This window comes from Hemiscyllium ocellatum, chromosome 6, assembly GCF_020745735.1.
Source record: "Hemiscyllium ocellatum isolate sHemOce1 chromosome 6, sHemOce1.pat.X.cur, whole genome shotgun sequence".
Lineage (NCBI taxonomy): Eukaryota > Metazoa > Chordata > Chondrichthyes > Orectolobiformes > Hemiscylliidae > Hemiscyllium > Hemiscyllium ocellatum.
Window position 1 is genome coordinate 78,205,466 of NC_083406.1, and position 27,636 is coordinate 78,233,101.

The 27,636-nt window shown below is 39.0% G+C and overlaps 1 protein-coding gene across 1 annotated transcript in view; it reads left to right on the forward strand.

Moving 5' to 3' along the window:
- kbtbd3 (kelch repeat and BTB (POZ) domain containing 3) overlaps positions 1–12,133 on the forward strand; it is a 28,499-nt gene extending 16,366 nt beyond the window's left edge. The window contains exon 4 of the mRNA XM_060826689.1: positions 10,534–12,133. Coding sequence (XP_060682672.1) covers positions 10,534–12,127 — 1,594 coding nt within the window. The 3' untranslated portion in view covers positions 12,128–12,133. The remainder of the gene's footprint in view (positions 1–10,533) is intronic.
- The last annotated feature ends 15,503 nt before the right edge of the window (positions 12,134–27,636 follow it).

The window sequence follows — 27,636 nt, forward strand, 5'->3', positions numbered from 1 at the left end:
TCAGCTCATCTGCACTTCATGCTTGAATAATTTTCAGTATTTTAACACTTTTCCTTCAAGTTGAATGACCTTATCTTCAAAAATAATGCAAAAGGATCTTTTATGATAAGATTATTAATTTGTATTATGTAATTCTCAAACTAAAATAACCTGTCTCTCGGCAGCTTTTGACATTTACCTGATATAATCAGAACAGTTTTGTTTGCATACTATTATAGTAGTAAATGGAATACACATTTTATTCACCCATTTAAGGATATCTGAAGTTATGATAATCTTTCTGCCCACCTTCTTCGACACTGCAGTCTTACAACCACCTTCACTGACCACATGTATCTTATGTCAGATTGTATTAAACCATTCTTTAGAGATAAGCAAAAATAAGACATTTTTCATCATCAAAGAATGGGATGTCACTGGAAGATTAAATAATAGTTCATGATTGTAAGGTCAGAAGTGGAGATGTTTGCTGATGATTGCACAATGTTCAGCATGATTCATGACTAATCAGGTACTGAAATAGTCCATTCCCAAATAATTCAGGTTTTGACTGACAAGTAGCAAGAACCATTTGCTTCACAGCTAGGCAATGGTAATCTCTAATGAGAGAGAAAATAACCATTGTCCCTTGACATTCAATGGTATCATTACTGAATTCCCCCAGTTACCAGCATCCATAGCATTACTATTGCGCAGAAACTGAATAAGACTAGCCATGTAAACACAGTGGCTGTAAGAACAGATCAAAGGCTAAGAATACTGTAGTGAGTTACTTACCATCTGACTTCCTAAACTTGTCCACCACCTATAAGGCACGTCAGGAATACTCCCCACTTGCCTGGGTAAGTGCAGCTCTTACAGCTCTCAAGAAGAACATTCTATGCTGCAGACTTCTATGATCATCCAGGACAAAGTATCCCACTTGTTTGACATCACAAAAATTCAGTCCCTCCAACACTAATGCAAAGTGACAGCAGTGTGTGCTATCCACAAAATGCACTGCAGAAATTTACATTGCACCTTTCAAATCAAGGATCACTAACACTCGAAAAGGCAGCAGTTACTAGGGAAAGCTACCAATTGCAAGTTCCCCTCAAAGACTATTGCTGATCCTTCACCATCACTGGGTCAGGATTCTGGAACATCCTCCAAAACGGCATTATGGATGTATCTTCATCATATAGACTGCAGTGGTATTAGAATCCGTTCACCACCATCTTCTCAAGGCGGAAGTGGGTACAGAAGATGCTGGAAATCAGAGTCTAGATTAGACTCCAGCACCACTCTAATCTAGATTCCCACCATCTTCTCAAGGGGAATGACAGACAGGCGATTAGTGATGGCCTTGTCTGCATTGCTCACATCCCCGTTAATTAATTGAAAGAAGATAATATAATTTTTTTAAACAAGCACCTAGTCTACATTTAAAGCTCCTCTAAACAATACAGGATTGGCAACTCATGTTGCATTCTGGTCCCACAAAACATTTTTAGGCAATATTCTAAATAAAGCTCATTCTCAAATGTATTTGGAACAAGTACAACAAGTGCAGGATTGCAATCATCTTTGTTGGACTTGCTTCAGACTGCCCATTTGCTCAGGTTAAAGTAAAAGCATATGTGAAGAATTAAGTGAAGAACAATTGCTATTGTACAGAGGTGATTGTGTAACGGCTACTATATATTATTATCTGTTTAATCGGTATTGGTATATTTGTGTGGAAATTCCTTGTGTGGGGGACATGGTACATTTTTATTGCTTGAAAATTGACCAAACTCCTTGATCACTTGTAAGATGACAGATAGTAACAGTATGACAAGTAGTGAATTAATATGACTGTTCTCATATAGTGTCAACACACGGCATTATTTTGTGCAGAGTCCCAACAGCCTGTGTTCCATGGAGAGATGAATTTGTCTTCATGACTACTACTACCACAAGCTTTTGTAACAGGTGAAAACAAGGTTGCAGAATGGGGCTCCTGTTGAGATCCCATAACGAAAAAGAAATGCAAGGGAGGTGTTTGCTACAGAAGTTGAGTATGAAGAGATGGATGTGTCAACAGTTGTCATTCTGTCAGGCTTTTGAAGCACAAAGTCCCATTATACTCAGTAGAAAACATTTCTGGACATCCATAAAAAGAAGCAAGGGCTTTTGCATCGATAATTATGTGACATTAGCAAGGCCTTCAACAAGGTACAATGGTAGACTGGTTAATAAGGTTAGATCACACGGATTCCAGGGAGAGCTAGACAATTGGATACAAAATTGATGGGACAGTAGGTGACAGAGGATAGTGGTAGAGGCTTGTGTCTGTGGCCTGTGACCAGTGGCGTGATGCCAGGATCAGTGCTGGGTCCACTGTTGTTCGTCACTTATAGAAACAATTTGGATGAGAATACAGGAGGCATGGTTAGTAAATTTGTGAATGACACCAAAATTGCTGGTATAGTGAACAGTGAAGAAGGTCATCTAAGAGAACAATAGGATGTTGATCAACTCAGCCAATGGGCTTAGGAATGACAAGTGGGGTTTATGCAGATAGATGTGTGCTGTTGCATTTTGGTAAGACAAGCCAGGGCAGGACTTACACAGTTAATGGTGGAGCCTTGGGGAGTGTTGTCAAACAAAGAGGCCTAGGGATGCAGGTATGTAGTTCTTTGAAAGTGGTGTCACATGTAGACAGGGTGCGGAAGAAGGCATTTAGCAAAAGCAGCAGTGCTGCACAGTCATGGGTTATTGTCATAGATATTCCTCCACCTTCTTAGCCCTTCTCAATGACCATCTGGAAGAAGACTTTAAGTATGCTCCACTTTCTTCACGTGTTGATTGAAAATAATCCTCAATTGGGAGATGCAAATGAAACACTCCTTTCCCAGCTTTCTGCACTTCAATAATTTCAAAATAGCTTGATTTTTTCCTCCCCTTAACCACTCCTATGCGAGACACGATTTCAAATGCAGTATGGTCATAACTAATGATAATAGCTACGAAATTGGCGCAAAGAAAATTATTTTCCAAAAGGGGATTATGGTAGCTAAATTTTCATTGGCCTGATGAATACAAGAATGCATTCATTCATCACACTCTCCTTTGAAAAGCCCCAGTAAAACCCTGTACCCCTGCACTAAAATGATTTTGCTGTCCTTTTATTCAGAGGATTATGCAACTAAATTTTAATTAACCTAATCTACTTTAAGAGGTCATGACGGTCAATTTGGTGTATGACACTCCATGTCAGAATGCTCCAGTAGGACTCCACACATCGACAAACACATACAGAACTCACTTCTTTGTAAGACAACTGACAGAAACCCACAACCTTGCATAGGCATTAACGTCAAACTGAGGGGCATCTGACAACCACTTAGAAACATAGGAACAGGAGTAAGCTATTCAATCCTTGAATCTGCTCTGCTATTCAATATCCCTTGATACGTTTGTTTAATAAAAAATTGTCTATCTCAAATTAAAATTTAATAATTGAATTAGCATTGACTGCTATTTTTGAGGAAAAGAGTGCCACACCTCCGGTACTCTTGTAAAAGTCTTTCTAACAACTCTTCTGAATGGCCTGGCCCTATTCTTAGACTATGTCCCCTGGTTGTAGAATTGTCAACCAGTGGAAATAGTTTATCTTTCTCTATCTAGTCTTTCCCTGTTCCTATCCATCGTTGTAAACCTGTATTGAACTCCCTCCAGGGCCAAGACATCCTTCCCAAGGTATGGTGACCAAGTCTGCTCACAGTTCTAGGGTGGGGTCGAACTAGGGTTTTGTATAATTGCAGGATAATATCTGCATCCCTGTATTCCATCCTTTTAGATATGAAGATCAAAATTCCATTAGCCTTCTTGACTATTTTCTGCACATGTTCTTGACATTTTAAAGAGCTTTGTACCTGAACCCCAAATCTCATTAGACATCCACTGTATTTAACTTTGTGCATTCTCAAAATCTTGATCTACTGTGTATCCTCACATTTGCTTATATTAAAATCCATCTGTCACAGCTTTGCCTATTCACCTCATCTATCAATGTCCTGTTGTAATTTTATGTTTTCATCATCACTATCTACATTGTTGCCAAATCTTGTATTGTCAGCAAATTTTTATATTTGACTTTTTATTCCTTATCCAAGTAATTTAATGAATATTGTGCATAATTGAGCCCCCTAACACAGATCCCTGTGGGACATCACTAGTCATGTCTTGCCATTGAGTACTGATCCCATTATCTATTTCCTGCCATTCAACCAATTTCCTATCGATGTCAGTAAATCCCCAATTCCATTGGCTTCCACCTTAGTTAACAGTTTCTTGAGTAGGAATTTGTCAGATGCTTTATGTAAGTCCACATAAACAGCATCCATTAATTTGGCTCTGTCCACCAGCAGTATCACCTCTTTTAAAAAAAAACTCTAAGATTTGTCTTGAATCCATGCAGACTCTCCCTGATTAATGGAGATTTTACAAGGTAACCACATACTCTACCCTTGATCTCCAACAATTTCCCAGTTAACTGCTCTGTAATTGCCTGGTTTCCCTTCTTAAACAGCAGAGTGACATGAGAAAATTTCCAAACCAGAGATACAGCTCCCGAATCCAGGAAACTCTGCAAGTTTATTATTGGGGCATCAGCAGTATACTGTCCTACCTCCTTTAACATCCATGGATGGAAACCATCACATCTTGCGGATTTGCCACTCTTCAGTTCCATTAATTTCCCCATTATTGATGATTACTTAAGCTAATTTTATTTAGACCTTGTCTCTGATCCTCTCTTAATTTCTTTGGGATTTGCGGCAACACTTTTCCTTTACTGTTGTGAATATGAATCAAAATATTCATTCAGCATGCCTGCCATTTCCCCCATGGTCACTGACAATATCCCTGCAGCCTTCAGTAGGCCAGTTGTATTTTTAACCAGCCACTTTCTTATTATATAACTATAACATCTCTTCCTATTGTCTTTTATGTTCCTTGCAAGTTTCCTTCCATAATTCTTTTAAGCCACCCTTATAAACCACCTTGTGGCCCTTTGTTGGTCTTTGCATTTGTCCCGCTCTATGGGGTCCAAATATTCTTTGCATTTTTAGAATCCCTTATTTATCTGTATTCTGTCCCTTGCCTCCTTAGATGTCCTTGGATCTTCTTTTTTTGTGTGAAGTGGAGCTTATTTACTAGCTTATTTAGTTAATTTACCCAAAATATTCTATTTCACACTTTTCTGAATTCAAGGGAAAGTCATCTATCTGCCCATGCCTACTAACTTAGTCATGTTCTGCTGCATTCTTAATCCAAAGTCCCTAATTCACCTGCAAATTCAAAATTATTTCATATGTCTACATGCAAAGTAATAATATAAATTGAAATGAAAGGGAGCCAGCAGTGATGCCTCACTCATACCATTTCCCAAATGTCATCCACACACCTTAATTTTGACAAGAAATCACATAGACATTGAAATATTCCTCATATGAACCACCCTTCAGGCTCTTTTAAATTATTCACCTCTCACCTTAAGAATATGCACCCCCTTAGTTTCGAATGTCCCCCCTAGGGAAAAGTCCTTTGCTATTCACCTTATCTATGCCCCTCATGATTTTTTAAACCTGTATAAGATCACTCCTGAACCTCCTACACTCAAACAAAAAAGGTCCCAGCCCATCCAGTAATTCAAACCCCCCCAGTCCTGGCAACATCCTTGTAAATCTTTTCTGAGCACTCTCCAATTTTATAATATCCTTTCTATAGCAGGACGACTAAAACTGTACACAGCACCCCAAATGTGGCCTCACCAACATCCAGTCCAACCTTAATATGACATCCCAACTCCTACACTCAATAGTCTGAGCAATGAAGGCAAACACACTAAATGCTTTCTTAATCACCCTATCTACCCATGATGCAACTTCCAAAGAACTATGCACGTGAACCCTTAGATGTCGATAACACTATCCAGGGTCCTACATTTGTTTTACTGTCCTGCCCTTGTTTGTTTGACCAAAATGCAATATCTCGCATTTATCCAAATTAAACTCCATTGACCACTCCTCAGCCCATTGGCCCAATTGATCAAGCTCCCTTTGTAACCTTACATAACCTTCTTCACTACCAACTATACCACTAATTTTGGTGTCATGTGCAAACTTACTAATCGTGCCTCCTAACTTCTCATCTAAATTGTTTACATATATGACAAACAACAAATAACGTGGGAAAATGGTAAATTATCCACTTAAGCAGAAAGGGTTAAAAAAAGGAGATAATCTGAGTGATGACAGTGCTGAACTTTGGTTTTGATTTATATTATTATTTTGCATGCAAACATTTGGAATAATTTTGAATTTGTAGGTGAATAAGGGACTTTGGAATAAGAATTCAGCAGAACATGATTAAGTTAGTTGTTTGTAATTTTGATGTCATCTGCAAACTAAATTCTCATCCAAATCGTTTATAAAAGTGACAAACAACAGTCCTAGGGAGTGTTGCTGAACAAAGAGACCTTGGAGTGCAGGTTCATAGCTCCTTGAAAGTGGAGTCGCAGGTAGATAGGATAGTGAAGAAGGCATTTGGTATGCTTTCCTTTATTGGTCAAAGTATTGAGTACAGGGGTTGGTAGGTCATGTTGCAGCAGTACAGGTCATTGGTTAGGCCACTGTTAGAATATTGCATGCAATTCTGGTCTTCTTCCTATTGGAAAGGTGTTATGAAACTTGAAAGGGTTCAGAAAAGATTTACACCGATGTTGCCAGGGTTGCAGGATTTGAGCTTTAGGGAGAGGCTGAACAGGCTGGGGCTGTTTTCCCTGGACCGTTGGAGGCTGAGGGGTGACCTTATCGAGATTTTCAAAATTATGAGGGGCATGGATAGGATAAATAGACAAAGCCTTTTCCCTGGGGTCGGGGAGTCCAGAACTAGAGGGCATAGGTTTAGGGTGAGAGGTGAAAGATATAAAAGAGACCTAAGGGGCAACTTTTTCACTCAGAGGGTGGTACGTGTATGGAATGAGCTGCCAGAGGAAGTGGTGGAGGCTGGTACAATTGCAACATTTAAAATGCATTTGAAAGGAAGGGTTTGGAGGGATATGAGCTGAAAATGTGTTGCTGGAAAAGCGCAGCAGGTCAGGCAGCATCCAAGGAACAGGAAATTCGACGTTTCGGGCATAAGCCCTTCATCAGGAATGAGGAAAGTGTGTCCAGCAAGATAAAAGGTAGGGAGGAGGGACTTGGGGGAGGGGCGATGGAGATGTGATAGGTGGAAGGAGGTCAAGGTGAGGGTGATAGGCCGGAGTGGGGTGGGGGCGGAGAGGTCAGGAAGAAGATTGCAGGTTAGGAAGGCGATGCTGAGTTCAAGGGATTCGACTGAGACAAGGTGGGGGGAGGGGAAATGAGGAAACTGGAGAAATCTGAGTTCATCCCTTATGGTTGGAGGGTTCCCAGGCGGAAGATGAGGCGCTCTTCCTCCAACCGTCGTGTTGTTATGGTCTGGCGATGGAGGAGTCCAAGGACCTGCATGTCCTTGGTGGAGGGGGAGGGGGAGTTAAAGTGTTGAGCCATGGGGTGGTTGGGTTGGTTGGTCCGGGTGTCCCAGAGGTGTTCTCTGAAACATTCCGCAAGTAGGCGGCCCATCTCCCCAATAGGAGGAGGCTACATCGGGTGCAGCGGATGCAATAAATGATGTGTGTGGAGGTGCAGGTGAATTTGTGGCGGATATGGAAGGATTCCTTGGGGCCTTGGAGAGAAGTAAGGGAGGAGGTGTGGTCGCAAGCTTTGCATTTCTTGCGGTTGCAGGGGAAGGTGCCGGGAGTGAAGGTTGGGTTGATGGGGGGTGTGGACTTGACGAGGGAGTCACGGAGGGAGTGGTCTTTTTGGAACGCTGATAGGGGAGGGGAGGGAAATATATCCCTGGTGGTGGGGTCCGTTTGGAGGTAGCGGAAATGACGGCGGATGATATGCTGTATATGGAGGTTGGTGGGGTGGTAGGTGAGAACCAGTGGGGTTCTGACTTGATGGCAGTTGGAGGGGCGGGGCTCAAGGACGGAGGAGCGGAAAGTGGAGGCGATGCGGTGGAGGGCATCGCGATCACGTCTGTGGGGAATCTGCGGTCCTTGAAGGAGGAGGCCATCTGGGCTCTACGGTATTGGAACTGGTCCTCCTGGGAGCAGATGCGGCGGAGATGAAGGAATTGGGAATATGGGATGGCGTTTTTACAGGGGGCAGGGTGGGAGGAGGTGTAGTCTAGGTAGCTGTGGGAGTCAGTCGATTTATAGATATCTGTGTTAATTCGGTCGCCCGAGATAGAAATGGAAAGGTCTAGGAAGGGGAGGAAGGAGTCTGAGACGGTCCAGGTGAATTTGAGGTTGGGGTGGAAGGTGTTGGTAAAGTGGATGAACTGTTCAACCTCCTCGTGGGAGCACGAGGCAGCGCCGATACAGTCATCGATGTAGCAGAGGAAAAGGTGGGGGGTGGTGCCAGTGTAGTTGCGGAAGATGGACTGTTCCACATATCCTACGAAGAGGCAAGCATAGCTGGGGCCTATGCGGGTGCCCTTGGCAACTCCTTTGGTTTGGAGGAAGTGGAAGGATTGGAAAGAGAAGTTGTTCAGGGTGAGGACCAGTTCAGTCAGTCGAAGGAGGATGTCAGTGGAAGGGTACTGGTTGGTACGGCGGGAAAGGAAGAAGCGGAGGGCTTTGAATACGGCGGAATGGCAGGTGGGACTAGATTGGGTTGGGATATCTGGTCAGCATGGACAAGTTGGACCTAAGGGTCTGTTTCCATGCTGTACTTCACTATGACTCTATAACCAGGTGGACCTCATAGAATATGAAGTTCCTGATTGAGTGGGCCCCTTGTGCCATTTAATAAAATCATGGCTGCTCTGATTTCAATCTCAACTCTACATTCCTTCATACCCTTTGATAATTTTTCATCTCTAAACAAAAATCAATTAACCTCTGCCTTAAAACTTTTTACAGATTCTGCACCACTGCCTTTTGAGGAAGGAAATTCCAAAGGCTTATAATCCTCTGAGAAATTTGTTTCCCTCATCTCTGTCTTAATCAAGTGACCACCTATTTTTGAACTGTGACCCCTGATTTTAGATTTTCCTCCAAGAGGAATTATCCTTTCCACATCCACCTGGTCAGGTCCTCTCAAGATCTTATATGTTTCAGTTGTCACGTCTGACTCTTCATAACCTTAGAGGATTCGTGGCTAGCCTGTTTAGCGTTTCCTCATGCATCAATCTACTCATTCCAGGTTTAATCTAGTTAACCAACTCTGAACTGCTTCCAACACATCAACATCCTTCAGCAAGTATGGTGATTAGTACTGTACTTCAGATGCCCTGTATAACTGAAGCATAACCTTCCTACTGTTGCATTCAATTCCCCTTACAATACATCATTGCTCACTGTACCTGCAGACTAACCTCCTGTGATTCTTGCAGTAGGAAGCCCAGATCTCTCTGCAATTCAGAGTTCTGCATTGTCACCATTTTGATTATCTCCTTTTTTAAACCCTTTCTGCTTAAATGGACAATTTCCCACTTTCCCACATTATACTTAATTTATCAGATGTTTGTCCGTCCACTTAGCCTGTCTATATCCTTTTGTAGACTCCTTATGTCCTCATCACGACTCACTTTCCTACCTATCTTTGTTTCATCAGTAAACTTAGCTACCATACCTTCAATTCCTTCATCCAAATTATTTATGTAGATCAAGTAGAGTTGAGGCCCCAGCATTGACACCTGTGGCGCACCACTCATAACATATGCCAAACTGAAATAGAGACATTTAGTCCTATGTTCTGTTTGCTGTTAGCCAGCTAACCTTGCATTCACAGCAATATATTACCTCCAAAAACATTTGATTTTATTTTCTAAAATAAGCTTTGATGTGGGACCCTATGAAATACCTTCTGTAAATCAAATTACAATGCATCCACTAGTTTCCCAGCACAAGTTACTTCTTCAAAGATCTCCAAAAAATTAATTAAACATTATTTTCTTTTGACAAACCCATGCTGGCTCTGCCTGCAGTCTTGGGCCCAAACTTCTCTCCCTTAAACTGTGTGTAACATTCAATTATGAATTAGTCACTGATACCCAGAGACACTGTCATTACAATTAATCTTACCTTGTTGGTCAAAATCAGGTCTAGTATAGCCTACTCTCTGGCTAGTGCCCTAACATGCTGGTCTAAGAAATTGTCCCAATAACAATCAATAAATTCCTAAAATCTAAACTACTATGGCCCCATCTGATTTTCCCATATACTAGAATTGACAGTAATTTTAATTTTCTAAACATGTACTAGGAAAACGGTTAGTGTATTTAAGTGTACTTGCAATTTTTAAGTCAAAAACATCAAATTTGTGTATTTGCAGAAAGCCTGTCTAAAATGTAACTTAGCAAATTGTAATCTGGACCACAGATAATAATGGCAGTAGTAAATCTTGAAATTACTTAAGAGTCAGTTTCTTTATTATCCTAGTTAATACACAAGTTCTGTTGCTGTTTTCCTTGCAGAGCCATGTTTGAGGTTCACATGAGGGAAAGGGATGATGGAAGTGTAAAAATCACTAATTTATCTCCGGAAGCTGTGAAGGCATTTCTGGATTTTGCTTACAAAGGATATGCACGGATATGTGAGACCAATGTTGAAATGTATTTTCAGATGTCTTCATTTCTTCAAGTGTCTCTGTTAGCTAAAGGATGCGGTGATTATCTCATCAAAAAAATCGATGTCAAAAACTGTTTCCAAATTTTGTCTCTGTCTGAGAGTTATGGTTCTACCGATTTGTATGATCATGCTTTGCAATTTTTAGTGAAGCACTTCTCTCTTCTGTCAAAGTCAAATGATTTCTTAGAAATTAATGTTGGAGTGCTAGAAAAATGCCTTGAAGCAGATGCCTTGAACGTCCCTGATGAGGACACTGTTCTGAATGCTGTACTTCAATGGACTCAATATGAAGTGGAGACAAGAGAAAAACATTTACCTTGCCTGATTAATCTTGTGAAATTGCATCAGCTATTCAAAGAAACTCTGGAGAACTTAATGAGATCCGAAAGTTTGCTAGCAAATAATCCTGAATGTATGGAATCAATTTATAATGTTTTTGATAAATTTGAAGAGCATAATGGGCTTTTAACTGATGCAAGACCATCCACAACAGAAAGCTACATATTTGTTCATAAAACTGAAGAAAATAGTACAATAAAGCATACCTTTTGCTATAACATTAAAAGTGATACCTGGAAAGAGTTGCCTGCTGCAAATATTATTGATTTTCCAGGGTCAAGTTTGGTTGTTTATGGAGAAAAGATATTTATTACTGGAGGATGTAAGATTAGTTGCAGTAAATCTATACGATTGCACATTGCAGAACGATGTCATGATGCAACTGACCAGACATGGTGTTACTGTCCAAGAACAAACAATTTCACTTCAGTTTCATCAATGAAGAACTCTCGGACCATGCATTCATCAGTTGTCGCAATGAAACAACTTTTTGTAATAGGTGGGAAAACCAGAGGAGCACAAGAAATGCGAAGTCTTTTAAATGTTGAATCCTACAACCCTCTTACCAAAGAATGGAGATCAGTGAGCCACTTGCCAAGAGGAATTTACTATCCAGAAGCAAGTGCCTGCAACGACATTATCTATGTCCTTGGATCGGAGGTGGAAATAGCTGATGTCTTCAATCCATCATTAGATTGTTTCTTCAAATACAATGTGTCCTCTGATCAGTGGTCAGAACTTGTTGCAGAATTTGGCCAGTTTTTTCATGCTACTCTTGTGAAAGCTGTCTCAGTGAATTCCACATTGTACATTTGTGACCTTTCTACTTACAAAGTCTACAGTTTTTGTCCAGAAACTTGTGTTTGGAAAGGTGAGGGCTCATTTGAGTGTGCCGGCTTTAATGCAGGGGCTGTTGGGATTTCAGACAAAATTTATATATTAGGTGGGGATTATGCTCCTGATGAAATCACAGATGAGGTACAGGTGTACCATAGTCGCAGATCGATATGGGAGGAAGTATCCCCAATGCCCAAGGCTCTGACAGAGTTTCACTGTCAAGTGATTCAATTTAGCAGAAATAGGGATCCCTGGAAAAATTAATTGTAATGTCTGCTTTTGTTTGGTGATAATTGGCTCTTTATTTAATTCCAATTATTTATATTTGATTTTAATTTAATTAGTTATTTATTTTCTCCCTAAAATCGTGTCACCTCACTTCCCGAGAGATGGGAACATGGAAAGAATGTTAGAAAACAATTCGACAGTACTGACCAAAACCAAATCCTTTGTCATTTGTTATAAAACAGAGTTAACATAATTTTCTGAAAAGGACAAAGGTTTGACAAATGTATTAAATTTCCCTGAACATGCTGGATCAAGGGAACTAGTAAAGGTAGTGAATTTGAATTTCCAAAAGGCATTTGATAAGATACCACTTAAATGTTTAGCTCCAATGTTAAGAACTTGTGGAGTTGGAAGTTATATAATAGCATGGATAAAAAAAAAATTGGCTGTCTAATAGGAAACAGAGACTGAATAAATGTCATTTCCAGGTTGGCAAACTCTAATTAGTAGAGTGTCACAGGCCTCAACTATCCAGTCTGTAATGATTTGGACGAAGGGACCAACTCCATTTTAGCCAGATTTGGTCAAGAAACAAATACAAGTGGGAAAGAAAGTTGTGATGAGGATATAGTGCATCTGCAAAGAGAAACAAATACGTTAAAATGTGTGGACAGACCCTTGACAGGTGGTGTTCACTGTGTCAAGAAGGATAGGTAAGCAGAATATTATTTGAATGCAGAGAGAAAACAGAGTGCTGTGATTCAGAGGGATCTGGGTCTCCTTCAGTATGATTAACAATGCAAGCATACAGGTTCAGAAAGGAAATCAAATGGAAAGTTGTCTTGTGTTGCAAGGAGGATGAAGTACAAATGTAGAAACATCTTTTTACAGCTTTACAGGGCATTGATGAAACTAAAAGTTTTTGTTTCCTTATTTAAGGAGACATATATCTAGGATTCCAAAACCCAACTTAACTTTTACTGTAACACTTAAGGTCTGACTAAATATGAGGCCATGTCAGATACAATTGTCTTTAGATAAGATTTACAAATTTATCAAAACAAGTAACAGAAATGACACTTAACCAGACAATGGACTCAGCCATTGCACAATGGAATACCAACCCTGTCAGGTGGCTGAAGTATGTCTCCTCCTCTTTCTTCTATCTTCTTATTTTGTTGTACACAGCTATTGAAAATTCAGCTTTATTGATCCCTTCCAAATCACAATCCATGATCAGAAATGACTCTGAACTCCAATATTGCATAATTAGATACATAATTGATTAGGTGATATGTGCATAATGCTTGAAAAGTTCATGGCCAATCTTTGATTTCCAATTGGTTTCATTCAAAATTGTAGTCATTTTAGTTGTATCACTTCCTAGAATCTGAAGATTTAATTCTTTCACATGTCAATCAATTTATAAGATCAACACTTAATAACAGCTTGTTCCTCTTTTACCCATTCAGCAATTTCTACAGGATAAGATTATATCCGTAAATCAAATTGATCAAATCTACTAAGTGTATGGAGTACCATCTTACGTGATTAACTACCATCCCAAATATTCCAAATGATAACCTAAAAATTCTCCAAAATCTACTGATTGATCTTTTAAGGTCTTATTCAGTGGTGGAGTCATCCTAATCAGCAGACCTTCACCTATCATTTCACTGTGATTTGTAGCTCACCACTGAGATAATAATACATTTTATGGTATATTCTTTGTCTAGTTGTTTATAACAGAAGGATATATGCTATAATATCCTCATGAATCATATCTCACATTTATTGTCTCAGATCTTGCTTAACTGATATAAATCACTCATTAATTCAAGCACCCATCAAAAATTTTGTTTTAAAGGCCATCTGCTTAATATGTTTTTTCTCCCCAGATATGTATGTTTGTAACAAATTATTTTAAAATAAGGAACATTGTAGAAAAGTTGTTTATAACTATTTAATATAAACTAACTGAAAATTATGAAGTACTGATACATAAGGTCATAATGTAGGTAACACTTAAGTTATGCAAAGTGTGTATGAAACATAAATGCACGATAAACATTGAATAAATACTAAGACAGTGAAATATTTTCATACATTAAATCAATATATAACTTCCATAACAGAACAATTATGCTGCTCACAAAACTAATCATGCATTTTTACAAAAAATAACTCTAAATATGTTTAGCAAAATATGCTTTACTTTTTTCTACTTCAAATACTACAAATTAAAAACATAGATCACAGCTGTTATCTCTTTCCTCTGCTGATCGTGCAAGATTCTTACTAATAACTTAAATCTAAAAGAATGTCATTTGCTCATTAAATCATTGCAGAGTTTGTCAGTTTATTCAAGGTAAAACCTAAATAGACACTAAACAGTCACATTATTAAAACTCTACATTGGTTATAATTCAATCAAGATAACATATTGTCAGGTTCATTGATTAATATATTCTGAACTAAACTAATCATGAAACATGAATTTCCCTACTTATTTCTGAATTGGAGGCAATTCAGAAAAGCTTTGTTAGATTGATCCCTGAGTTGAAGGGATGACCTATTGAGGTTTGATTGAGCAAGTTGGTCCTGCTCTCACACCCATTTGAGTTTAGAATTGTGAATGATGGTCGTCTTGAAACATAAGAGGGTGCTTGATTGCATAGATATTAGGAGTATATTTGGAAATGAGGGCATTGTTTCAAAAGAAGGGTCTCCTATTTAAGAGAAATTAGGAGGAATTTCTTCTTTCAGATTGTTGTTAATCTTTGTTCTTAGAAGTAGAGAATTCCAATGGAAATGGGGGGTCATTGAATGTATTCATGGCTGAGTTAGTCAAATTTTGATCTGCAAAGGAGTTGATGGTTATTCGAAAAAGGTAGAAAAGTGGAGTTGAGATTATTCTCATGTTGGTTGACTCAAGGACCAAATGGTCTACTCCATTAGCATTCAAGGCTTGTAGTGGATATTTGGCCTGTGGAGCACTACCAAGAGAGACATTGATTACAAAAGCTGATGAACATAATGATTGGTCAAGTCGGTTGATTTGAGCAGAAAGTTGGGCTAATTGTGATGGTAATGTCCCACTTATATGTAATCAGTGGTTTAACAATATATTAGCAGCTATCACATCCACACTGATGTAAAGTATTTTAGATTAGATCACTTACAGTGTGGAAACAGGCCCTTCGGCCCAACACGTCCACACCGACCCGCCGAAGCGCAACCCACCCATACCCCTAACCTAACACTACGGGCAATTTAGCATAGCCAATTCACCTGACCCGCACATCTTTGGACTGTGGGAGGAAACTGGAGCACCCGGAGGAAACCCACGCAGACACGGGGAGAACGTGCAAACTCCACACAGTCAGTCGCCTGAGTCGGGAATTGAACCCAGGGGTCTCAGGCGCTGTGAGACAGCAGTGCTAACCACTGTGTTTTGAAGAATAAATACCTCATAAGGGGTGATATCCTTTTACTTGGTTGGTTCTGTGAATTTTAAAGAGTGAACAAAATATAAAAGTCATGAATCCCCTGGTTGAGTGACACAGTTTTGAGGTCCTTGTGGAGCAGCTGAATACATTGCAGAAGGTTTTCTTTCCTTCAAGTGACAAAAAGTTAAAAGTTAGTTAAAACAACTAACTAACTCAGGGAAAAAAACCCACAATTATTTGGCAGAAATTATCAAATGCTTGTAAGCATCATCTTATGAATATAGATTTGGTACCACAGTTCATTTAAATGGCGAAGACCCCTAGGAAGGGATTGATGCTCTCCTGCCTCCTCACATTTGACCTTGTAACAAATTCTTCTGTGCCTGTCCTTTGCACTCCAAGCTGTTATCGTTGCTTTTCCATTTGCAGCTTGTCCAATTATAGCAGGTACCATACCAGCTTTCTCCTTGTAATATTTAGGCTTCCTGCTGCTGCTCCCATCCCAATAGGCATAGCATAAAACAACTGTCAATGTTCACCTGATCACAAATATAGCCTTTTCATGCTTCTGCCAGTTACTTCCACACACTTCTCACTCCAGTTACTCTCATGCAAATGAATGCCTCTGTCCTTTTGTCTATAACTCTCTGTTTCAATAGGGACAGGAGATAAAGATGCCTCAACAGGCTGCACATCTCTTCACAAAAAAACACGCACTAAATTACTTGAAATCATTTTGTAGGTGGAGTTAGAAAGGAAAGCGACCTTCACCACAGAAGAGATCATTTGCCTTCATTCAGCCCTTTAACACAGGTCGACAAAGCCATGCTAGTCTTTGGTGAGGACAGCTTGAAGAACACCTGTGATGATAGGTTTGGAAGCAATGGTCCCCAGCTCTTTCCTACTGGCTGCCCAGTGCTGCCATACAGCTGCCATATAACTTTTGACACAATGCTGACACTTTTCTCCACCAGTAGGTTTTCCTAATATTTATATTCTAGGAGAGAACACAAAGGAATATAAGTGTTCCAGTATAAGTGCATCCAACGTCGGTCTCTCTTTCCAACCCATCACCCAAAAAAAACACCAGCGTGGAAGTTGACATTCCAATTGGGATGAATGGTCAGCAGGGAGGGAATGCTCAAGGTGATTTATGAAACAACTGAGCAAGTGCAGGAGCTGATGGAGTTTAATGTGGGTAAGTGTGAGGTTATCCATTTTGGTCAGAAGAATAAAAAGGCAGTTATCTAAGTAGAGAGAAACTTAAATGCTTTTGTGCAGTGGACTCTGGGCATGCTCAAGCAAGAATCGCAGAAGATTAGTATGTAGGTACAGCAGGCATTGAGGAGAGCAAATAGAATTTTGGTATTTACTGCAAAAGGAATGGAGTATAAAAGTAGGGAAGTATTGTTATGACTCTGTAAGGCATTGGTGAGACAGTATTTGAAGTATTACACACAGTATTGGTGTAATTGAATTGGACGCAGTACAAAAAGCTTCACCAGATGAATTCCAGAAACGAAAGGCATTCTTATGAGGATAGATTCAGCAGTTTAGGCCGACACTGAATGGAATTTGGAAGAATGAAAGAAGATCTAATGGAGGTAGATAAGATTCTAAAGTAGATTCACAAAGTAGATATGGAATGGATATTTTCCATTTTGTGGCAATCTGAATGAGAGGTCATAGTTTTCGGCTAAGTGGTGGCAGATTTAAAACAGAGGTAAGGAGCAAGGTTTGAGAAGATTTGTAGCTCAGGTTGTGGTTTTGGAAGTAGGTTTGCTCACTGAGCTGCAAGGCTCATTTCCAGACATTTTGTTACCTTACTAGGTAACATCTTCAGTGGGCCTCAGGCGAAGCATTGCTGAGAATTCCTGCTTTCTATTGATATGTTTGGGTTTCTTTGGGTTGGTGATGTTATTTCCTGTGGTGAAGTCACTTCCTGTTCCTTTTCTCAGGGGGTGGTAGATGTGGTGATAAGGAGAAATTACTTCTCTCAAAGGATCATGACTCTGGAATTCCCCAGTGCAGTGGACGCTGAGATATTGCATAAATTTAAGGAGGACAGATTTTTAATTAGGAATGGATTAAAGGTTCATGGGAAACAGGCAAGAAAGTGGCTTTGAGGCTGAGATGAGATCAGCCATAATTGTATTAAATGACTGAACAGGCTTGAGGGGTTGAATTGCTGATTCCTAGTTCTTCTATTCTAATGAAAATACCTCAAGAGATGGCACACCACGGGAGAAGCCCACATCTTTGCCCTTTTGTAAAGGATAAAGATGCTGATTTCAGAGGCTTAACCAACGAAAGAAAAGTGCTTAACAAGAAGCCTTCAAAAATATGTCTGAGTATAGAAAAATACAAATGTAACATGTGGAACATTAGTACTCTGCAAGTTCCCGTGGACTACGTGATTACCTTTGTGGTTGCTACAGCCAAGACCTCTATGCAGGATTCTGTGTCATCAGTATTTGTTGCTTTGATTGGCACCAGTTTGAGCTTCAGTTAGTCCTTTGGTTGTATTATCTCTGCCAGTTTCAAAATGCTGATGCTGGCAAACCAAGACTTGGGTCAGGATTTTCTTCTTCTGAGAAGTAACAGAACGGAGGTAATTCTTTTAACCTACTTGCTCTGGAACTGGCCCATCTCCTCTCCAGCTTTGGGTCTGCCACCTTGCAGGCCAGATCCATCTCCCTGCCAACTAAGACCCCATCCCTGGAAATTCTTGCTCAAAGCTGATGAGGGAGGCGATTTTGCAAACTGGAATTGAACCTGTCTGCTGATGTCTTCGAAAGAGAAATTCCAGCACTGGGTTCTGTACTGTGTGCACCAGTCATAGATGGCATTAGTGTTAATGGATGGAGATTTAATTTTATGGAGAACAAATAAATAGATTTGTTCAAATATTGTCAATATGGGCTTTGAGTGGGTGTACAGTACAATCAGCTGAAACATAGCTCTAATTATTGTTGGTGAGGTACAGCCTTCCTCATACTTCATCCTATTACTTACTTGACCTCAAACTCTCTCATTTCAAATGTTGGAAGGATCTTTGTCTAAACTGATTACATTTCAGATTTCTGTGAACTGATAAATTGTGTAGGCTAGAGAAATATCTCAACAATGTAATGCATTCTTTATGGCCTCAAAAGGAGGAATTCACCTTGATTTTCCCCAGGGTTTCAAGCCTACCTACGCATAACAATTTGATTTAGTGCTGCCATGGCTCACTGTGTCCCTTTTGTTCATCAGCACATAATTCGTCCACAGAGGTATCAGAAAAGTGTTGGTAAATAGTTTCTTTTCAAAACCTGAAAAATCATCTGAAAGTTGCAATTAAAAAACTTCAATTAATCTAATTGTAATGTGTTACTTCTTTGCAAATTACAGCAGCAATTTGCATTTATACAGCATCTTTAACATACTAAGGTGTTCCAAATGCTTCACAGGGATGTTATCAAATGAAATCTGATACCAAGACGCATAAGTGCAAGTGGCCAGAAACTTAAAAATAGCTTTTCAGGACTTTCCTAAAGGAATACAAAGAAATGGAATCGTAAAGGAGAGAATTCCAGAGCTTAGGGCTTAGGCAGTGATGGAATGATGAAAATCAGAGATGTGTAACAAGCTAGAATTGAGGATGGAGAAAATTTGAAGAGCTGTAAAACAGTTGGTGATCACGTTGGGGAGAGGTGAGGCTGTGGAACGGTTTGAAAAGCGGAAAGTTTTCAAACCAAGGTTTTGCCTCTCACTTAGCCAATGTTGAACAGGGACCATAAGATGACAGCTGAATAACACCTGGTGTTAAGATGAAGACAGCATCATTTTGTTTGTGCTCAAATTTTTGGAAGGTTCATATTTATTTGAGCATTAGTATCTTAAAACGACAAATGCGTAAAATACACCTAAATTATTGTCGAATATTTGTGTAATTTGTATAGGTCCTAATGCACATTAACAAAAAAAAAGAAAAAGACATGAAATAAAACTGCATAAGAGAAAGGCAAAACTTTCTTTAACGTGAGTTATTTTGCTTCTGGCAAATAGTTTCAGCCTGGCCATTTTCTTTAATGGATAGGAAATTTGGTGGGGGGGCAGGGCAGTAGAGTATAACAGATTCCTACCACTACTGCCCTTCCCTCAGAGAGAAGACTACCCTGCTTTACATCAAGTTGAAACTGCTTGGAATTTCCATAGGGATTCTTCTATTCTCATGCTATTACTTCTATGAAAACATCACAACAACATTGATGCTATTTATTCAGTTTTTTTTCCCCCTGAACTACACTGGTGAATCTGGGAACTCTCGTGGAAATTCTAGCTCTACATAGAACTAGATGAAAGTGATAATACCAGAGGTTTTTTGAAACATATTGTGACTTAAGGGTGATTGAATACATATCCAATTTCCACTTAACTAAACGTAAATGCTTTGAGTTTTCATTATCATGAATGCTCCTTAAAGAGGGCAGGACAAGGGATGAAAAAAATACGTCAAGGGAAATGTGTTATTGTAGTCAGTACATAGAAAAAAAATTGTCTTTAGGTGAAATGTACTTTAGTTTTCCTTGTCTAATACAATGAAATATTCAGAATCATATTCACGTCAAAGGACTGCTAAATTGCAGTGATTATCAGCAATAGGAATTGAACCTTGACCCAAAGAGACATTCAGAAAGCATTTTAATTGTTACACTGCTGTTTAACAAAACTAATATTCTGGGATTATTATACAGTGAAGCATTAAACTTCCATAAGTGAAATACTAATGATTCCAAATATTGCTAACATTTCATTTTAATGTATTTTCCATTAAAAAGCTGTAAAAGAGAAGCTAGTCTTTCCGTTTCAATGTTATGTGATGTGACTTATAAATTCAGTTTGCTTACGTCTGAATAAAAATGCAGTAATAAAATATGCGCAGTTTGAAAGCTATGAAATTCCACCTTTTTAAGTTTTTGAATGTTGTTGTGCTCTAGATATGATAGATATTTAAAATTGCAATAGGTAACATTTTTTATAAATTGTTGCAGTTCAAAATGTAAAGCTTGGGTTTCTGCTCGATTTAGAAATGTGAAAAGATGAATACAATTTCTACACACATACTTGGTAAAAATTACATCCATTTGTCATTTTTCTGGCAAACGACAATATATGACCTTTGAATGCAGTGAACGGCAAGGAACTGTTTTCTTTTATAATTCACTTGAAATTTAGTGTTTGCAACATAGTACAAAGAGTATAATATCATTTTTCTTATCATGATTTCTAGCTATGAACTTTCATGTCAAGTATTTAATGGACAGTGCTGCATATTTTAAGATAATATACTGCAATGTGGCAACCTTCAGATCAATTTATATTTATCAATTAAAGTGAATGCTTCTGTAAATACCATCTGAAATAAATGTACAATGATTCAAATGATGTGTACAACAATATAAATTATTTCACACCCTATGAAGCTCCATGGGGCACATGTGTTTTTATGTCATTTCGATAAAAGTTATATTGTTAAAGTTGAAAATGTTTTAAAACCAATTTCCTGCGTAAATACATCAAAGTGCAATAAGAAATGGGCGGCACAGTGACACAGTGGTTAGCACTGCTGCCTCACAGCGCCAGAGACTCAGGTTCAATTCTTGCCTCAGGCAACTGTCTGTGTGGAGTCTGCACATTCTCCCTGTGTCTGCATGGGTTTTCTCCGGTTTCCCGCACAATCCAAAAAATGTGCAGGTTAGGTGAATTGTCCATAGTGTTAGGTGAAGGGGTAAATGTAAGGGAATGGGTCTGAGTGGGTTGCTCTTCAGAGGGTCGGTGTGGACTTGTTGGGTTGAAGGGCCTGTTTTCACACTAAGTAATCTAATCTAAGAAAAAATTTATATAGACAATTTTAAATGAACTCTAAATGTACCCAGTAATAATCTCTATAACTTATAACGTATTTAAATAACAATATTAGTATTACAGCCCATTATAGATGAAGTGTTTTGCAATATTGATCCTTCTTCCATCATAGTATTCAACAATTCCCAAACAATTAATCAACTTTACAATTTCTTATTCATAGGATTTGGATTGAGACTGGCTAGGCCAGTATTTATCACTTAATTGCCATTGCTAAGTGTATTTTAAGTATTAATCATTTGGTGCTTATAGAAATTCCTGTCATCAGTTTCGACTGGCTTGCACTAGTTTAAAACTATTCATTTGTCAGGCTTATTCCTTTAACTGCTCTGAAAAAATGTCTTTCCATGAGGTAAAAAACACTATAACTGCTTGTGACCCCAGTTTCTTTGAGAAATAACTGGCAGTCCATTCGATCCCCGTTTGTCGTCTTGTATTAATATGGCACTAGCACTAATGTTGCTGCGTCCACAGACTATTTTAATGGCTTTTCATAATTTAGTGTTTCTAAACTGGTGTGGTTGTCACTGTCAACACAATTTTCAACTTGCCAAAGACACTCTGACCTTCTTGTGTCATTTCAAATTTTCTGCCTTTCTTTACCAAATTTATCAACTGTGCTGAAGTTCAAAACAAACTAACAATACACACCTCTTTCAATATATGAGGGAGTGGCACGGTGGCTCAGTGGTTAGCACTGCAGCCTCACAGCATCAGGGACCCAACTTTAATAACCAGCCTTGAGCGACTGTTTGTGTGGAGTTGCACATTCTCCCCGTGTCTGTGTGGGTTTCTTCCAACAATCCAAAGATATGCAGTCTGGTGAATTGGCCATGCTAAATTGCCCATAGTGTTAGGTGCATTGGTCAGGGATAAGTATAGGATACGGGAATGGATCTGGGTAGGTTACTCTTTGAAGGGTCGGTATGGACTTGCTGAGCTGAAGGACCTGTTTCCATACTGTAGGGAATCTAATCACAACATTTTGCATTTTCTTCAAGGCATGGAAAAATCCAAAATAGCCCTTTAGATTTCTTTCGATGATAATTGGCCATATGCAACAATGTAGCTCAGGTAAAATACTTTTGCTTATTGTTATTGTTTATTATTGAACTATTACTGGTGTATTTCACATTCCAAACAGCAAGACTTTGCATTTATAATGTCCATCTAGTGTTAAAAAAGCTGATATTACTCTTGCCCTATCAATGAAACTTGCCAATATCATTTTAGCAAGTCAATTTGGTGACAAATTACATGTCTAATTCTTTTAACACAGTCTCCAATTTTGGATTAGGATATGATTTGCTTTTGTTACCACTTTAACCCCATAATAAGCAAAATAAAATCTTTGCAACTGATCTGCTTTCAGCACCATCATGATGGGTAAGATTCAGCTACCACTACTCAGTTCAATAACATCACTGTGAATTTGAATTTATTATTTAATCCGATGCCTACTTGAGCTGATTTCTAAGGATGAGGTCTATAAAAATCTTGTTTTACAGATAACACATGTAAGTTGACATCATGGCCAACCACAGAAGTTTTTCTTGACCTATTAACGCAAATCAATTTATGAGCCTACAATAGCGTTTGTAAGTCATTTCATTAGTTATCTGGAAGATAAAATATCATGCCATCTAATCTTGTAAGCAACTTCATATTATCCAGTTTGATTTCTGAAGGATTAACCTTTTAATTTTTAATTTTATTTATTTTTCAGCACTACTGATATTTTCAATTCATTCCCTATATCTTTTACTACTGTAATTATACCTTCCTCCTGACTACCCTCCCTGACATAGTATTTCTTTAACCTATTAAGATGACATACTTATTTTTCCTCCTGGCTAGAGTACTCGCTACAAAATGTACATAATTGAGTTTCTTTTTGATTTGATAAAATCCAATTAATCTTGCTTTTACTGATTCCCCAAATAATATTCGCATGCGAACCAGTATAAACAACAAGTGATAGACAGAGCTAAGCAATCCCACAACCAACAGATCAAAACTAATATCTGCAGTCCTGCTACATTCAATCGTGATTGGTCACCGTTTAAAACGCACTTGAGCAGGAGTCTCCACAAGTATTTCCATTAGCGAGTTTTGAGAAGATTTGTAGCACAGGTTGAGGTTCTGAATATAGGTTTGCTTGCCGAGCTGGAAGGTTCATTTTCAGGTGTTTCATCACCATATGAGGTAACATCATCAGTGAGCCTCCGGATGAAACATGGTGGTATAGCCCGCTTTCTATTTATGTATTTAGATTTCCTTAGGTTGGTGATGTCATTTCTTGTGGTGATGTCATTTCCTGCTGTGATGTCATGTCCTGTTCTTCTCAGAGGGTGGTAAGTGGGATCCAAGTCAATATGTTTATTGATAGAGTTCTGTTTGGAATGCCATGCTTCTAGGAATTTTTGTGCATGTTTCTATTTGGCTTGTCCTAGGATGGATGTGTTGTCCTTCCTCATCTGTGTGTAAGGATTCTAGTCAGAGTGGGTCATGTTTTTGTGTGGCTAGTTGATGTTCATGGATCCTGGTAGCTAGTTTTCTGCCTGTTTGTCTACTGTAGTGCTTGTTACAGTTCACTATTGACTGGGACAACACATCCATCCTAGGACCAGCCAAACAGAGACACACATGAGAATTCCTAGAAGCATGCATTCCAATTGGAACTCTATCAACAAACACATTGACTTGGATCCTATTTACCACCTCCTGAGAAAAAGAACAGGAAATGACATCACCAACCTAAGAAACCCTAAACACGCAAATACAAAGTGGGCCATACCACCAGTGCTTCATCTGGTGGCTCACAGATGATGTTACCCAGTAATGTGATGAAACATCTGAAAACTAAACTTCTAGCTCAGCAAGCAAACCTATATCCAAAATATTTCCATCCTCCAGGATGGAAGAACCCAGCACATCAGTGCAAAAGATAAGGCAGAAGCATTTGCAACAATCTTCTGACAGAGTGAATGATCCATTTTGGCCTTCTCTAATGGTCTCCAGTATCACCAGTCTGTAACCAATTTAGTTCACACCATGATATCAAGAAATAGTTGGAAGAATTGGATACTGAAAAGGCTATGGGCTCTGACAACATTCCAGCAATAGTACTGAAGATTTATGTTCCAGAGCTTGCCATCTCCCTGGCAAAAGTGTTCCAGTACAGCTACAATACTGGCTACTCGTTGGGGGACTGTGTGGAAAATTGCACAGGTATGTCCTGAACACAAAAATCAGAACAAATCCAACCTACCCGATTGCCACCTCATCAGTCTACTCTTGGTCATCAGTAAAGTGATGGAAGATGTCATCAATATTGCTATCAAGCAGCACCTGCTTAACAACAACCTGCACGCTGACATTCAGACTCCACAAATGCCAAGCAATGACCATTTTCATTAAAGACAATATAACCATTGCCTCTTGACGTTCAATTGTATTATCATCACTGAATCCCTTAATATAGACATCCTGGAGGTTACCATTGACCAGAGACTCAACTGGACTCGCCATATAAATCCAATGGCTACAAATGCAGGTCAGACACTTGGGATACTGCAGTGAGTAACTCACCTCCTGATTCCCAAAGCCTACAATGGATAAATCAGTGTCAGTACTCCCAACTTGCCTGGATGAGTGCAACTCCAACAGCACTCAAGAAGCTCGACACCATCCAAGACAAAGCAACCCACTTGATTGGCACAGTCTCTAGCATCCATAGCCTCCACCACTGATGCTCAGTAGCAGCAGTGTGTGCTATCTACAAAATGAATGCAGTAATTCATTAAAATTCCTGAGACAGCACCATCCAAACCCATGACGAGTTCCATTTGAAGGAGAAGGGCAGCAAATACATGGGAGCACTACCACCTGCAAGATCCCCTCCAAGCCATTCACCATCCTGACTTGGAAATTATATGTAACACTGTTCCTTTACTGTTACTGGGTCAAAAACCAAGAATCGTGGCTGCACCCTTACTGCACATGGAATGCAGCAATTCAAAAACAACTAGGGATGTGCAGTAAATGCTGTCCCAGCAAGCAATGCCCATGTCCCATGAGTAAACAAAAAAAACCTAACTTGTCTCCAGCAACAAAACATCAAACTTTAGCTTTTTTATCTTATTTAGTTTTCATTGTTTATTGCTTTGTGATTTTCAATGCTTTGATTAGTTTCTCTTTAAAACTCAACTGAGTCTGGAAATGAGCCTTGGTTTATCATTTTCTTTCTTTAATCAGATTGAGTGGTACATTCGTTACATGTCTATATACCAGCTGAAAAAGACCACATCTGAGGGACTCGTTAGGAGCATCTTTACTTTCTTGAACATATTTAACCTATTTTTCCTAATCAACCTGTTTTATATTGGGAGACAAAAAAGCTACATCTGCTGCAATCCAAAATAGACAAATTGGAGGCTGGAAGAACACAGCAAGCCAGGCAGCATCAGGATATCGAGAAGTTAACGTTTTCAGGATAACCCATCTGCAGGATCTCTGGTGAAGAACCTTCTCCTGAAACATTGACTTCTTCACTTTCTGGAGCTGGTGGGGCTTGAAACTGGGCCTCTTAGTCTAAGGGGTAGGAACTCTACTTCTACACTACAAGAACCTCTGGGAGCAGCTTTGATAGCAAACATTGATCCTTTAATCCCATTCATCAGGTCATTGCTGGCAATACATTTTGTTATGGACCAGGCTAGACCCCACTCAAAATATTTTAAAATGATAGCCAGACCCTAACTTTTTCATATTTTAAAGGCAGATGTGATGTGGGTATTCCAGGTGTGAGGCAGCTGGTCAAACCACTCAGCTTTAAGCAAAACAGAACTTTTGAAACATGAACCAAAAAAACCAGAACTTGGAATAACTTAACAATTGGGAAATGTAACCAACCTAATACAGAAACTATTACTTATTATCTATTCTGATATAGTAACATCCTACAAACATATCTCAGCAAAAATTTAAATTCAAACACAGATTCTTTCCTCCCTGTAAAGAGCTTTCAGAAGAAGATCAGAAGAGTTCTTTACTGAAGCTTGCAACTCCCTGGAGTCACACATTACTCCCCTTCACTTATTAAACTGTTAAAGTCTAGTTTGTTCTGCACCTCTGCCTTTACAACCTCTCTTGGAAAAAAAGGAAAATAAACCATTTTACAGTGACAGCATTGTCACAATTTACATAATGGTCTTCAAGCTTTGTTGATGATTTGGTAACTTCTAATGATTAACCACAGATGTCTTCAGTATTGGTTTATGATTGTGTATTCAAGGGTATGGAGGGAGAGTCTATTCTAGACTAGCTAGAACAAAACTCTGCTGAAATTCATCATTTACATATACCTTTTAGTCATTCCATTATTTGAGTTCCAATCTAGTCTGGATTACATAAAAATGTCACCAATCTCAGAAACATCGTGTATTTACCCAAGAAAAGCCTTTTGAATTACCCCAGACTGACAATCCCTGATACTGTGATTCAACCTTTATCTGTTTATTCTATGCACCCTTCTATGTCCTACTTAGTTAATCCTTTCTGATTCCCAAAGGCTTTCTGGAACATTCTGCTAACCTTGAGTCTTATCGTATACCAGGTTCAACCAGACAATTCTGTTCTTTTAATTTAAAAAAAAAATTCAATGCCAGGATGAAGATGTCACTAACTAGATAGCATTTATTGCCTGTCCCTAATTGCTCAGAGGGAGTTAAGAGTTAACCACGTTACTGTGGGGGGGTCTTGACTTAAATGTAGGACAGACCAGGTAAGCATGGCACTTTCCTTTTCTAAAGGACATTAGTAAAACATTGTGGGTTTTTCCCCCAACAATTGTGTTATGGTCATCATCAGACTCTTAATTCCAGAATTTTTAAATTGAATTCAAATTCCACTATCTGCCTTGGCCAGATTTGAACCCATGTCCCCAGAATATGATCTGAGTCTCTGGGTTAACAATCAAGTGACAATGCCATGAGGCCATCACCTTCCTCATAGTGTAATATAAAAAATGTATGGTCCTGTAAAAATGGTTTCAATTTGTTCATCAGAAATGATTTTATACTTTCCAATCAATTTGATAATAATGCCCTTATGATCCTCCAGCACAGTGGTTAAACTCTGGCCATGGTCTGCAATGAATTGCTTGTCTTGGATTCCTTGCTCCGT